The following is a 15,913-nucleotide window of genomic DNA, read 5'->3' on the forward strand; positions in this document are numbered from 1 at the left end:
CCCAGCCCCCACCTCGAGCCTACTCTCTACATTCTGGTGGGCACTAAAGGGACGTTGTTCTCAGGGGCAGAGCCTGCAGGTCATCTTCAGTAGGGGATGAGAATGCAGTTGGGGGAAATACCACTGCCAGGTTTTCAACAGCATTTAATCCCAGATGGTTGGTGCTACTCAGTCATATCCCAGATAGCCAACTACCAGCTGGCTAAAGAGCTGTGCGATGTTCAAGGCAGTCAGCTCCCAGGGGACAGTTGAAGCCTCTCAAAAGAGACTCCTGCCAGGGCAAGATGCACCTCGCTCTGTAGTTCTCCACGCAGTCCTGGGGAGGATGGAAATAAAGGGGACTCGGACATCACACCTGCACCAAGCTGTTGAAGGGCAAGCTGGGGACCCTGGTGGCCACCCTGTCTCTCCCCGACCCCCGCCACATGCTTTCCTGGTGATCCTTCTCCTAACATCCTGCACATCTAGAAACAGTTCAGCAAAGCTGTGGTTGAGGGCCAGCAAATGATGGGCTCTGAAGCTGTCATTACCAAGGAAACCATCCTTGAGGATATGACCACAGGATGGTGAGCACTCTCAAAGGTTAATGATTGGATCCTTTACATATTCAGAACCTTCCAGCATTGTCGAGGACAGAGAATCCACCAGAAGTTCCCCTTTACTTTTGCTGCAGCTCCTAAGGTTTGATTGAGTTTTGTGTCAACTGCTCCATGTCTATTTCCCAACTTAACCTGCTATGATATAAATGCCAGGCCCTCTATCCTTACTTGACAGTCTGTCTTTTTCCATTACCTGTGGGGATTCAGATGCACCATACTCTTGGTGTAAATGAGGAAGGCCAGGGCCAGAGAGTAAAACCATTCTCCAATCCTGTGAAAAAGTATAGACACCTCTCCCAGACCTCCATATCTCTCTCTCCCCTACCTCTGATATCCAGGCATTAATCACCCACAACAGAGTTTTAAAGGCCTGTTATGAGGGGACATGGGAGAAGGAAATGGTAACCCACTCCAGTATTCTTGCCTGGAGAATCCCAGGGACAGAGGAGCCTGGTGGGCTGCCGTCTATGGGGTCGCACAGAGTCAGACATGACTGAAGCGACTTAGCAGCAGCAGCAGCATGAGGGGACACAGTAACAATCAACTCTGACTGGGCTTTCTTTAGCTTCAAAATGCATCTTATTAAAACTTTGCTGACTTTATTGGGATTGCCATGTTTAATGAGAGACCTCAAAGAATCTGAAAGTAAAAGATGAGGAGAGGAAAAAAGCCATAAGCTGTAATCACCATAATTATACAATTCCATGATGAGGTGAAAGCAACCCTGGCAAAGCCTGGGAGAGGAGGGAGTGTCATTTGCAATCAGGTTGGTCCTCAGGACAGCCAGAAAGAATGTGACAGGAGAGCTCATCCCTTCCCCTGAGTTGGGCTGAAGATGAGTGCTTACGGCAGGGCCCAGGAGGAGGGGGCCCATGAGCGCAATTTCCCCTTGGTCTAAGGTCTCAGGGGGTGTGTTCTGCTCTCGGCCCAGCTGAGAAAGTTGGGTGCCAACTTGTCCACCTGGAACCAGCAAGTCCTATCGGGTAAAGGCAACTGGCTCGATCATCTTTTCTGCTCTCAACAAAATACGCTTTCTGGATGGGAATGATATCAGGCCAAGCTTTCTCCAGTGCAGAGCCACGGAACCCACCGACTGCGTTCAGCCTCCCTGAGCCCACGGGTACGAGTGTCCTCCACTCACTAACTCCTCCCAGGCATTCAGGGAGAGAGCCCTGTTGCCCAGGGCTTAGTTGCAGAAGCAGTGATTGGCTTAAAAAACCAAAAACAAAAGGCAAGGATGATGTTGCCTTGCTTGAATTGCAATTGCTTGAAGGGCAGCAATTCCACTTCTTGACAGTGGTCTTGCTCTGACTTCTTTTTTTCCCTTCAAGGTAGAGTCAAACCTGACTCGTCTGGATCCTTCTTCTCCAGTCTCAACAAACTCACTCCATTTGATCTGTTCTCCTTTCCCATAGTTTATTTATAAACCTGTGATAACATGCAATGTTTCATAAATATTTAATGCATCTGAGGATTCTCCTTGGAGGAGGTGGGTGGAATCCAGTATAGAAAACTGCTCTACAATATCCCTGGCCATTCAACATCTGAATGTTTCCAGGAAGCTACCTGTTCCTTGAGGTGACATATTCTACCCCTGGGAAGTTGATACTGTTAGAATATTAGTAGAGTGACCCTGCCCATGTCTTCTATCCATTTGTTTTAGCTTTGTCTGGAACAATCTAGAACTGTCCACTCACTCTGGGAGACAAACCCCCATATAGCTCCTGATGGTTTCTCAATCTCCTTGCATGCGCGCTGTCGCTTTAGTCATGTCCGACTCTTTGTGACCCCATGGACTGTAGCCCACCAGGCTCTTCTGTCCACAGGGTTTCCCAGGCAAGAGTACTGGAGTGAGTTGTCATGCCCTCCTCCAGGGGATCTTCCCAACCAGGGATCGAATCTGCATCTCTTATATCTCCTGCAGGTTCTTTACCACTAGCGCCAGGGCAGGACATGTTTATCTACTTCAGTTTCATCTGACTGGGCTTCCAGAGTCCCCAGCTATTCTTTTCTAAATTTTCTCTAGTTTGCTGAAGTTCCTGATAAAATGAGAGAGCTTGGAAACAAGAGTCAACACAGTCTAGAGCAACGAAGCACTTCTGACCATTCCACTTTGTTATTACAACCTAAAGACACTTAAAAAAAAAAAAAAAGTGACTGCCTCCCACTTTTACTTCTGTCAAGCTTGCAATCAACTAGAACCCCCAGAGTTTTTAAAACTTGAATTACAGTGAAGGCTAGAAATGTCATCCTGTAGTTGTGAGACTGAATTTTCTTTTTAACATAAATTTTATCTGGTTAAATTATACCTGGTTGTTTGGACCCATCATTCTACCTGAAGGAGATGGTCTTAACATGACAGACCATACTACCTGTCAAATGAGCAACACATTCTAGGTGTGTGTCTTTGAATGTGACTGGCATGTTTGTCTCTTCATCTGAGTCATCAAAAAGGATATTGGACTAGACAGGGCTGTGGCTGGACCCTTGTGGCCACAATCAGAAATTGCATGTCCCGTGGACATAGATCTACGAATTCACCAGCCATCTGGATGCTGGCACTGCCGGGGTAGCTATACACGCCCCACCCCATCCTACCATCCCATCCACTGGGGACTCCAAAAACAAACACTCCAGGGTCTTTCTCTCCTAGGCCTTCGGGTAATATCACTGAACTGAAGATCCACTGCTCCAAGCTCTTTTCAGCTCCCCTGTGGTGTCCCAGTTAGCATTCTGCTTCATAGCAATGTTCTAGGGATTGTTCCTTCCTAGGGATTTGTATCCTGCCTTTCTTCCAGAATACGGTGCTTCCCAAACTCAGTTAGAACCAAAGTACTCATTTGCTGCTTACAAACAGGGAAGACTCCCACGTTGTTTTTCACCAGGAGCTCATTTTGGAGGAATGCCATGGCCATCTTACTTCTCAGCCTTCCAAGTCCTTAGCCCTTGAGCACTCTGACTTCCAACCCTCCGGTTTGGACACAAGCAGAGTTGGGTCTCTTCTCCCTGACCTTGACATTGGCAGTCTGGTCTGCTTCCTAGGTTCCTGATATTCCAAAGCCTGGCTAGCGCCTGGAGGTTTCTCTCCTGCCCCTGTGTGGTGCCACGTCTCCCCTGGCAGGTCCGAGGCAGATTCTGTCCTGGGCAGAAGCAGGCATCCCGTCCCCCACTCAGGCCTGCCCTCCCTGCTGCTCATTCCGCCAAGCGCCCTGCCATCGGTCACCTTCACCCTCTGCCTTCTCACTGGACAGATGGGAGCCCTGGGCCGTCCTCGCGTGGCTGCCTGGGGACAGGTGCCAGAAATCTGACTGCATAATGACAAGGAACAGGCTGAAATCCCAGAACCCATCAGCCGCTTCTCAAGGGGGAGCTCCTTCTAGAAGGATGTCTTTCCTGAGTCGGGGGGTGAGGTGTGGAAGGAAGGCTCTGTTACGGCAAAGGGCTGCAGGTCAGCTCCCGAAATAGCTTCCTGCCTGGCGCATCCATCCCCGGCGTGCCCCCAGCCTGCCTTGCGGGAGACTGGCAGGGCTGCGATTTGGATCGGAATCAGTGGCTGTAAACACACAGCTGTGCCTTTCTGCCTCACAGGAGTCTTTCACTTGACTGCTCGGCACATTGGGGTCTGGGGAAGGCAGGAGCTGGCCGGGTTGGGGACAGGGAGGAGGAGGGAGCGGTTTTGCAGTGCCAAGCTCTCCCCTGTGTCCGGGGGCTGAGTCACTGGTGCATTTTTGCTCGAGTGGGCACTCCGCGGGGAGAGTGTTTTTGGCTGCTTTTTGGTTGACAGATGAACCATCGGCTACAATAGCTGGGAGCTCCTCCTTCCCAGAGGAGTGGCAGGATCTAGGGCTGGGTTTCTCAGAAATGACCACCTCTGACCTTTTTGATTAATAAAAATCTCCCCCTTCCCCAGGGTTTCAGAAAGACCTTCTCCAGGGCCCTCATGGAGAACCATTTTATCTCTTTGTCTTCTCTGTATCCTGCCAGCCAAGCTGATTCGGCCATCTTAACATTTTATCATTGGTTTGCAAAAAATCAGACTTTTACATTTTCCCTTTCTAGCTGCAAAACTAAAAGAGTAAACATGCTTTTTCAAACTTCACTTGGACCCAAGATGGAGAGAGAGGAATAGAGACTGGAGGAGACTTAACCTACTGCTGACTCTGACCAGGATAACATGCCCTCTCGTGACCTCTTTTTGGGCATCTCCGAGAGGACTGTGGCGAGCCAGCCCAGAGGTCTCCAGGGGCCTGGAAAAGGTGGTAGCAGGAGGGTGGCAGCGTGATGCTGAGGCCCCAGATGATCACACTTCATTTTTTCCCACGCCCCCGCCCCATGCCCAGGGTGACGTGGCAGTACCTGCACGGGGCCCACCTTTCTGCCCAACTGACCTCACCCCACCTCCCAACACACACCCAGCTGGGCATCCGTCCCAGAAAGGTGGGCACTGCAGCACCGGCATGGTTGACAGGGTGTACGGTGCTTAACCTGCTCTTTGTGACCTCTCTCTCCCTGCCCTCCAGGGGTCACAGTGCAGAATGAGCCCCGAACGATGGAGGGATGGAGCCTGTGGGGTCGGGGGGCTGCGGCACTCAGTTCCGCCAGTGTTTATCCTCAAATCCTTGTCAAAGGATTTTAAATGGACACCCAACTCAGTTCTCTCCTTGGTTTAATTCCCATCCTCCAGGGTGGGCAGCTACTTTTCGGGCAGGCTCCTCTCTCATTCTGAGGGATGATTAGCACAACTCGAAAATCTCAGGACAGAGAGAAGCACAGACCCATAGAATGTCCCAGCTGCAAAGGGCCCTAGAGATGATCCAGTTGGTGCCATTGTACACAGGACAAAACCAGGGCTCAGAGAGGGCTCAGTGGGCCTGACGTCACACTGCTAGCAGGCTGAGGCTGGAAGCAGGAGTCAACCTGGGCAGTGCTCTGAGGAGTTTCCCAGAGTCTTAAGGGAAGTCCTCACTTTCCAGGAGAGACCAGCTCATGCTTTCCCTCCCAAGCATGGCTATGAAATCTACCTCCATCTCTAGGCAGACCCGGGTCTCACTGCTGCTCTATCTCAGGGCTCCAAGATCCGATGGGAACAGGCTGTCACTATATAGCCTGTGACCCTGACATCCCAAAGGGGCCCAAGGACTGTGTGCAATCAAAATCAACTCTAGAGATTTTAAGCCAACCGTTCCTTGCTGAAAGGACCTGTTTGACTGAGGTCAAGGCCCTCTAGGGGCTCTGCTGTCTAGGTGTTTGAGAGCTCATTTCAGAGCCCAGGGCTCTGCCCTGACATGCTGAGAGGGAGGGGAAACAGCCTCCAGGCAGGGAGAAGGAACTGCTGTGTGTGTGGGTGGCTGGGGTAGGCTGATCACCCTGGCTGCCTGCCCCCTGCCTTGCCTGGAGGGCCTCAGCCTTCCACTTCCGGTTCAACGCCTGGGCCTCAGGCTGGGGGTTGCAGAGCTGCCCGGAAGGTGGGGGGGAGGTTACTCTCAAGAGCTTTTCCTTGGCTTCTGGGTGGGGCAGGGGGAAAGGGAGAAGGAAGGCGGGTGACAGCTGGCTCCTAGGGCTTCCTGGTCTCCATCTGACTTCCCCGCTGCATCCCTTGGCAGGCAGGACTGAAATGCTTGTCATGGAGGTGCCGCCTGGTGCATGCCAAGACTCCCTCAGCTCCCAGTCCTTGCTGCTTCAGTTCCCAGGAGCACCTCAGCAAAGCCCAACTGCGATGTTTTCTTCGGAGAGGGATGAACACCTGGTTCTCATCTCTGCTGTCCTCCGAGGCCTCCAGCACCAGCCATTCCTTTGTCCATCTCGGGAGCCTGAGGCTACAGCCGATGAGGCTCTCAAGAGGACAGCTGGGGCTTCGGCTGAGCGCCCAGGCAAAGGTGATCAGGGAGGCTGATGCCGCTGTCCCTTGGGGCTGCCACTTCTCCTAAGTTAAGTGCTGTCCCTTGTATAAAGATGCAGAGGACTTCTTCTATCTTCTCTTCCTCAGAGTTCCTCCTCTGTAGTTCTCACCAGATGGCTTCAGCCACCAACCGAAAAGGGACAGTCCAGTTGCTGCTGTTGAGTCTTGGCTGATGGCCCTTTGCTACTTCTTGTCTTCCTCCCACACATCCTTCTGTCCTCTGTGTCAGAGTTGGCCCTTGCTTTGCAGTAGACCCTGAAGGAATGAGCACGCCCAAGAGAGAGCAGGGGGATGGACCTGGCCCCCTTCACACCCTCGAGGTCATCTGTTGACTGCAAAACCGGGGAGATGGCAGAGAATGGCAGGCTGGTTGGTCCTGAGCAGTGGGAAGTAGTCTTCAGTTAAAGAAGACCCTCCTCTCACCAGGCAGCAATGCCTGGGACCTCCAACCAGAGAGTATGAAGAGGAGATAGAAGGCAATGCAAACACAATCTATAGAAGCTTCCTACTGTGGCTTTCATATTTTATAGCCACTGTGAAAGGACACTTCCCAATGCACAGAGCTGGGGGAAAGAGGCTCCATTTATCTGATCTGAGGCCATGTCTGAGCACCTCCCCGCCCCCAGCCCCTCACTTTAAGAACCTGCTATGTGTCACAGCTCTTCCTGGGCCCAGGGCTCTTGTGACCAGTGCCACCCTGTATGATGGTGTGAGTCATCCACTGTACAAGGGCAGCTGAGGGTTAAGGAGGGGCTGAAATCCAGCTGCACTTTGCTTGGCCAGCTGGGCATCTGTGGGGTTGGGCCCATCAGAAGGATCCTGTTTTCTGCTCTGGATAAAGATGCACTATGGGCTGGCTGCACCGTGCATTGGACTTTGAGTGATATTTGCTTCTGAACTTGGGCTGGCCCTATCAAAAAGCAGGCCTTTATGCAAGCTCTGTGGCTCCGGGTGCCCAAAGTACACGGTGCCTTGGCACAGCATAACCCCTATTTGCTACTTGCTACTCACTACTCAAGTTCTGCATGACTCAGAATGAAGCTTCCATTAAAAGGAGCCGTGTGAAAAACAATGCCTCTGCTGGGGATCATAAGGCTCCTTCTGCACTCAAACTAGCATGGCTCTAGCAGCTTCTGTGAACCATACTGAACTCCTTTCTAGGATCCCATGTCAAAGGGTGCCTCTGCGGCCTTCCACAGATAATCCCTCCATATCATGATACAGGAGTCTAAGAAAAAACAATTTGCTTTCTCCAAATGTTCCTCCTTTACCAAGAAAAGAAAGAGCACTGCATGGGAGAAATGTTGGACCCAGGTTCAGTCTTGATAAGAAGTTAGCTGACTGAGATAATGAATGATCTGGATCAACATTTCCTGTCACTGGTTAGTCCTGAATAGCAGCTGGCCTCACATCCCTGGTCCAAGGACTGCCCAGCTTTACTCCCTCATTTTCCCATGATGTGGATGGTCTTTCTTCATGTATTTCCCAGGACCATGAGAATGCTATTGTGCTAGCCTTCCATTGGGTTTTATAGTTTACAGTATATAGAAGATGAAATATTCATGTAGACCTTCTTTCAAATAAATCAAGCACTTTATGTATATTAGATCCAGAAAATGGCTATCAAATTGCAAGACATATTGGCTGACTGGTTAATTTTGTTTGATTAGAATACTGGGCTGTGAAAACCACATTCTTGAGTTCCAGCCTCAAGTATTCTGAGAGTTGCTACTGCTCTAGACCTGTGGGTCATTTCCTCAAACTCAGCCTCGTCTGGTTACTCCAAGTGGTGATATCCCAAGATCACAAGCAGCATGGATGGATCAAAACAAGTCCATCTCTATTTCTGCTACTGGAAACAAAAATTCAGAATGCGTGACCCTTTAGAGTCTTTACAGAAAAATAGCAGGCAATTTAGGAATGTTTTGGTTTGGAAGGTTGGGCTTTCTCTCATATAGATTCTAAAAATCTCAGGAGTTTGGGAGATTTTTCTCCTTCAGCTGGCCCTGAAAACATCTCCCTAAGTTCTCCCAGGTGCACACTTCAAATGCTTGGAAGGTGTCTGGTGCTTTCTCATTCCAAACACTTTGTTAACAGACCTTGGAGAACCACTGAACCAACACCACTTCTGGGAAGAAGGGACGTCAATAAATGCTCCTCGCAGAGCTTCATTGAGATCATGTTTGTTCTCCCAACACCCACTTCTTATGAAAAGCAGCCTGGAGAGATCTGGATGCCTCATCTGAGGACCAGGCTTCTTCTCACAGCCTCAGCCCACGTGGTCAAGCCGAAGGGCCTGCCCGGGGTTGTAAGAGTTTTGCTTTCTCCATAATATACTCTGGGCTTGTCAACAAGACCCCTGAACATTCTCCACTTGCAGCCTCCAGGCCTCAGATGAGAGGGAGGAATGAGTTCCCACCACTCTCTATCAGCCGTCAGGGGTGGAGGGACTCCCACGGCCTTGCCTCCAATAGCCCATGGCAGCTTCTTGGTGCATGAAGCTATGTGGCTGTGGCAAACCAACCATGAAGACTGACAGGGGATCACAGGCCTGACATTCTGCAAGTTCTGATTTCTCATGAGGAAAGACCACAGAGAGAGAAGACCAAAGAAGAGATGGGATGAGCACCCATATTTTAATTGCCATCTACTTGAGTTGCTGTGAAGCTGATATCTAGCAAATTCAGAACTCTGTTTAAATTCAGTGAAGATTCATCTAGCTATGACAGGTAAACAACCAGGTTGCTGCCCACCCAGAATTCTTAGAATTTATGTTAAAAGGATAAAATAAAGATGCTAATCACACAGGATTAGCAGGAACTCAGTAGCTGGTTTCAGGAAAGAAGGGGACTAGCTACTTCCCGTGTACCAAGCCCTATGCCTCAGTCTTACAGAGTATGTGTGCATGCTAAGTTGCTTTAGTCGTGTCTGACTCTTTGCGACCCTATGGAATGTAACCTGCCAGGCTCCTCTGTCCGTGGGATTCTCCAGGCAAGAATACTGGAGTGGGTTGCCATGCCCTCCTCCAGGGGATCTTTCCGACCCAGGGTTCGAACCTGCTAGCGCCACCTGGGAAAGCCCAATCTTACAGAGAACATTACGGAAAAAGGAGACGGGTCTGTGTTTGTCTACAGACCACAGTTCAGAATCTGCACCGGGCACCACGGGGAAGAACTAATCACCACAGCCACCCCACCCCGTGGCTACTGCCCTATCACGCTATGCAAAGGAGGCTAACATGGGGCTGTCAGGGACATGGGAACTCATGCAGAGGCCACCAACACACACACGCACGCACACACGCACGCACACGTACACGCACACACGCCAGCCGGACCTCACCGCCAGAACCCATGCAGCATGGCCGCCTCCTGCACACGCAAAAGCCACTGGCGCAGCAGCAGCTCACCTCCCGCACCCGCGTGGCTGCCAGAGTCCCAGGGGGAAATTTGGATTTTTTTTTTTTTTTTGATGAGCTACAGTTCTGAGCCAATTTATTTCATGGTCCAGCTACAGCCTTCTCCCTGGGCTGCTGCAGAAGGTGCACCCACCGAGCAGCCCCAAGGGTGGGGGCGGGAGTGGGCCTTCCTTCTGGAAGCCCCCTTGCACAGGAGAGCAAATGTCGGGCCAGGGGCTGGGTGGGGGGGCCGTGCACCCATCTGCAGGGGGAGCTGCTGGGCCTTTTGTCTTTTGCAAACTGGTCCCTAGGAGAGAAGCCACCGACACTCGCAGAAGACCACGGGTGGGTGTGCAGAGGGAAGAGCACTGGGCTCCCTCCCCTCCCGAAGGAAATGACAACCACCACCGAGAAAAACGGAAAGAAAGCCAAAAAACCAAAGAAAACCAGCTGAACTTACCACACTGCGAGTGAACTTTTCTAAGGAAGTTCTACGACCTTGCTCACTTTCTGGCTTTAGGGGAAAAAAAGATAGGGAGAAAAATACAGAAAAAAAAAAATTCTTCAGATAACACATGGTTCCTAAACAGCAGCAGCGGCAGCTAATGAACCAAAACAAAAGCAAAACAGGGCGGAGAAAAAAAACAAAAACAAAACAAAAAACAGGAAGAGAGAAGCAGCCAGCGCTGTATGCGGGAGTCAGTGGGAGAGACAGGAAACAGAAGCCCAGGAGAGATGGGGCTGCCTCCTCAGAGCAGCAAGGAGAGAGGGGTGTTTGCTTCTAGAAGAGTCATTCATCTTGCTTCCGGGCTAGAGTGGGAGCCACTGGGCTGGGAGCTGGTCCCTTGGGAACAGTGGGGCGCTGCCTGATCATTGCTTTCAACCAGCCGAGCCCCTGTGCAGGGAACAATTGGGGGCCTCAACTGGGGATACAGTCCAGACTAGCTCCCAGGGCCAACGGGGTGTCGGGGGGATGCACTGAGACGTCAGGAAATGGCTGTGGGCAAGGCGAGGTCATCAAGTCCTCCATGAGTCTGGGTTAGGACTTTCTCTGAGATCTTCCAGTCAGAAAGTTTGCTAACTTCCAGGACATCCTTGCAGCCCCCTAAGGACACTCCTTCTGTATCCTGAGATCAAGGAGGCTCTCTCTGCCCATGTCTTTTGCAACCACAGAGGTCTTGGGTCTCAGAAGGAGTATTCTGGACAGAAAATACTCTTCTGGTACCTGGGCAGGTGACCCCTTCCAAGGTTTACTCATAGCAGGCGGCAGGCGACAGGCAGCTCAGGAGCCTCCTGGGGAGTCTTAGCTGAGGGCACCCCCTCCCTGCCACCCCCACCCCCCATAATACACACAGAAGGAAGAGGGGGCAAAGCCCTTGTGTACTCCCCAGGCCAGGCAGCTCTCCTCTATGGAGGAGGAGGGGGTGTGGTGTGTACCTGACCCTCTCCCCAAGTTTCCTGCTTTTCCAAGGGGGAGAAGAATTACGTCCCAAATACCTGCTGGTTTATCCTAGAGCCCAGTTCCGGGGTCCTGAATCCATGCCTGGGAAATCTGGAGAGTACACACACTCACATGGACATACTCACAGACGCACACACACTCATAGACACATACTCTTACATGGACACACATACTCAGACACACAGAACACACACTCGCAGACACATACACTCACATGGACTCACATACTCACAGACACACACCCTCATATGCACACACCACACACTCACAGACACACACAGAGCAAATAATGGAAGTTAGAAAGCTGAAGAAGCAGCCAGGGGTCTGTGGGTCTGCAGGACGTGCTGGGAGCCGAGGGGGCAAAAGGCAGGCACTGTGTGTCACTGGGGACAAGATCAGACGGCTTCCTTGGCCGTCATGTCCTATCTCCTAGCTTGGTTGCTGAAGACGGAGAGGATACTGCAGGAGAAAAATGCAACACGGATGACACACAGCCGCAGAGCCAGGCTGGTCTTTGTCCTTCAGATGCAGCACTGAAGGACATGTGCTGGGCTTGGCACCGTAGCCAGTCTGCACTTGGGGATGGCAGCACTCAGCTTCAATCCAGTGGGCAACCTGGGGGCCATCCATGTGGCTCAAGTCAGGCCGGTCCTAGGCCCCACAGCTGGAATTCTGTGCCTATCCTTCTCATCCCCTGGCTATCGAGTGGCCACTCACACAGAGGGACCATCAGCCTGACTCATCTGGCTTCCTCTGCCTTGCACAGGCCCTTAGAGCTGCCCCATCCTGGCTATGCTTATTCCCTTAGTTGTGTCTGACTCTTTGAGACCGCATGGACTATAGCCCACCAGGCTCCTCTGTCCATGGGATTCTCCAGGCAAGAATACTAGAGTGGGATGCCATTTCCTCTCCAGGGGATCTTCCCATCCCAGGGATTGAACCCGGGTCTCCCACGCTGCAGGTGGATTCTTTGCCATCTGAGCCACCAGGGAAGCTGGAGGGGTCCTAGAGGGGTCCTCAAAGTGTCCTGGTAGGGTCCTCCAAGCCCAGCTCACCTGCCCCTGAGGACCTGGCTCATCAGAATGACTAAGATACTTGAATAGAGGATGGATTAGGGAGGAAGGATCGGCAGGCTGTGCCCCCACAGTGCATCACGGGACTTTGTGAACAGAAAAGTGAGGCTGCTTTATAGCCCACCTCTTAGCTGGGACTATGGCTCACATCCCATCATGACCTGGACGTGTAGATCTCATGGTGAGCCCACTCCTGGCAACTGAAGACACTTTGGGTCTACCTGAAAGTGCCGAGTTACAACTCCATCCATGCCTGGAGCTCAGGGGAAACAGAAGAAAAGGTAGGCTTGTCACTGATTTTAGGAACAACTACCCCCTGAATATTGAAAGGGCATTGGCTCCAGCAAGAGCTTTCAACCCCCAAGGACACGCCTTGAGAGGGCTGGGATGAAAATTCTAATAAATTTTATTGGTGACATGTCACAGGCAGGCCATCTGTTCCTGCCTCACTTGAGTGACCCCCTCTGTGAAGCTTTTCTTGTACAGGAGGACTTGAGGCCACAGGAACCTCAGTCCCACTCCTTGCGCAGGGGTGCATTTTCTCTTTGCACTCAGACTCACAAGGAGACTAAACGGCCTCTGACTTCTTCTGTGTGTGTGGACACATATGTGGATAGGCCCAGGTGACCCCAACTGCGGAAGCCCATGATTTCCCCATACTGGGATTGGTTCAGGGTCTTGAGCTGCAGGAAATAAGAAACGCTCACTTTGACCTTCTCCCCTGAGATCTGGGCTGCCGATACTAAAAGTCTTCACCTTTCTTGAAAAACGGTATCAGAACCATCATTTGGGGGGATGTCGGCCCACTCCACCAGGGCCCCTCCACCTCCATCCTCCTGCCAGGGAGCTGGCTGGAGGCTGGGCTTCACGTTGCCCATCATAGGAGTGACACATGATGAGAAAGGGTGCAAGCCAAGAAAGCTGGGTCTCGGACATTCTGGGTGCCCCCCAAATCTACTTCTCTTTCTGACTCTTAGGGATATCTTCAGGGCTACCCAAGGGCAGGTGAGCAGGAGAGAACTGCTCTCCTAGTCTAGGGAGTGATGTGGTTACCAGCCAGGCACACAGTCGGGCTCCCAGCCCATGAGGTCACAGCACACAGAAAGAGGGGCAGCCAGACAGAGAGTGTGCCGCTGGACAACCGCAGGCTAGGGGACTGCCACCGGGAGGCTGAGAGGCAGAAGAAAGGGATGCGTGTGGTCTTAAGCAGCGAGGCACGCGAGTCCTGGAGTTTGGCGCGAGGAGAGCCACACTGAACCCCTTGTGGACCTCAGATCAGACCCGCAAAGTGCAGAGTGTTCACTGGCCCACTGGGACCATGAGTCAACCCCCTACCTTCCCCTTCCCTCACCCCCTGGCCTCCAGCTCTGCCTTCCCTCCTCCCGGAAATCCAGCCACATTCATTCTTGTTCCAGTCACCCCTCACCGCCTGCATGCTGGGGGGGGTCCTTGCACCCCCAAATCTAGACCCTGAGGGCTGCAGGGAACCAAGACTTCATTCAGAGTGGAGGGCGGGGAGGGAGGAGCTAGGATGCCATTTCTTCTTGGTTAAAAGAAAAGGCAAATGCTCTGGGGCAGGTGGCGGATGGGAGAGAGGAAAGGGCAACAACCCCAAGCAGGATTTCCGGTGCCCCATCGCCCCGGAAGAACTCTAAGCCTTTCTATGCAGAGGGGGCTGCCACAATCCTTGCCTCACACTCATCTCTGCACGCTGATCGGGGCAGAAAATTCTGTGGGAGGGGGCTGGACCCGCCAGTGGTTCCCTCAGGGGTTCGCTGATGTCACAGCCAGCCCTCTGCTCCTGGGCTGAGCCCCAGGGGCCTCTTAGGTGGTCACTCCCTCCACCATGGGCAGACAGGAAGATGGAGATGCTGGGTACCAGGAGACAGGAGGCCACACCATGGACCTCAGCGGGGTGGGCTGGGGTGGTAACAATCCTAATTGTCTTCTACTGGAGTGGAAACAGGGACAGAAGGGAAAGAAGAAGAGAGAAAAGAAAGAAAACCCAAGGGATGGTATTCTCACGTCACACCAGCAGCAAGCAGCAGGCAAAGGTCAATAGTGCTAAGAAAGGCAAGGCCGCCCTTCCCAGGGATACCTTCTTCTTGGCCAGCAGCAAGTCCTGGTAAGCATTGGACCGGAGGAAGCGGGCATAGCTGTCACTCTTCATCAGCTTGTAGATGTGCTCCTGGGGAGGCGGGAGATGGGAAGACACAAGAAAGAACTGTCACCCAACACTAAAGGGAATGGCAACCCAACTGGCCGCTGTGTTAGGAAAGAAACAAACAAACCAAACTCTGCTGGTATGAACCTGGAAAAAGAGGTAACATGTTTGCTTTGTTGTTTTTTCCCCCACTCAGAAAACATTAACTAAAACCTATTTTCTTCCTCAGCGTAAAAAGATCCTTGAAGATCATGTCCCAGAAGCTTTGTAATTGGCCCTTGGTGCCATGTTGAGATGCACTATTGCTTAATGATTAAAACCACAGGCACAGCGATAAGAAGGAAGAAACTACTGATGGTTCCAACAACTTGGATGAATCCCAAAGGAATTATCATGAATGAAAAAAAAAAAAGCCCCAGAAGGTTTACATACTATATGATTCCATTGATGTGACATTCTCGAAATGACAAGTTGTAGAAACAGACAACAGATAAGTGGTTGCCAGATTTCAGGGATGGGAGAGGGGCAAGGAGGGGAGAGAGGTGTGGTTATAACAGACAATAGGAAGGGTTCTTTGGTGAAAGGCTAGTTCTGTATCTTGACACATCTTACACATGGGATAGAGCTGTATAGAACCTCACACACACACACACACACACAAACACACACACACACGTACATATGAGTACAAGCAAAATTGGGAAATCTGATAAACTCAGGGAATATAGCAATGTCAACATCATGGCCATGATACTGTACTATAGTTTTTGCAGATGTTACTGTTAGGAGAAGCTGGGTAAATGGTATGTCTCTATAGTATTTCTTATAAGTGCCTGTGAATCTAAAAGTATCTCAAAAAGATTAACTAAAAAAGTAGTCCACAGGCAATGATGCAATTGGGTTACTTAATGCACGTCAGGGCCACCACCCCATCCTGGAAGAGTACTCTTAGAGCCAGATCATGGGGTCTTGTGGGCATGGTGGGGCATGGTGCCCTCCTGGGCTCCTAGAGCCATTACATTCTGGCCATGGCAATGGATTTTACCCTTGACTTTCAGCTAATTCCTGTAGCCTTGTAATCCCTTTCTAATAGGTCTGTCCTCATTAAGGACAGGGAAAGCCAGGTTCATTACAAGAGGGAGCTTATCGATTGAAAAAGCGTTGTTTATCAGTTGAAATGTAAGGTAGCACAGCTACACGGAAAAGCCTGGTTGTCCCAAGAGAGGACCTGTTAAAAGGAGGGTGGGCTTTCCCTAGGGAGGGTGGGATCATTGAGTGGGGAAGCATCTTCTCTGATGTATGCTCCTTGTCCATCCTGT

General features: G+C 51.4%; 1 protein-coding gene across 3 annotated transcripts in view; it reads right to left on the minus strand.

Moving 5' to 3' along the window:
- The window catches only part of RGS6 (regulator of G protein signaling 6), a 584,468-nt gene that overhangs the window by 11,979 nt on the left and 556,576 nt on the right, over positions 1-15,913 (minus strand). For 2 of the 3 annotated variants that reach the window (XM_061156753.1, XM_061156755.1), the window contains exons 16-17: positions 14,529-14,618; positions 10,356-10,409 (exon numbers count right to left, since the gene is read on the minus strand). In XM_061156753.1, coding sequence (XP_061012736.1) covers positions 10,356-10,409; positions 14,529-14,618 — 144 coding nt within the window. The remainder of the gene's footprint in view (positions 1-10,355; positions 10,410-14,528; positions 14,619-15,913) is intronic. The other variant, XM_061156754.1, reaches the window with a different exon arrangement.

Source organism: Dama dama, chromosome 12 (genome assembly GCF_033118175.1).
Source record: "Dama dama isolate Ldn47 chromosome 12, ASM3311817v1, whole genome shotgun sequence".
Lineage (NCBI taxonomy): Eukaryota > Metazoa > Chordata > Mammalia > Artiodactyla > Cervidae > Dama > Dama dama.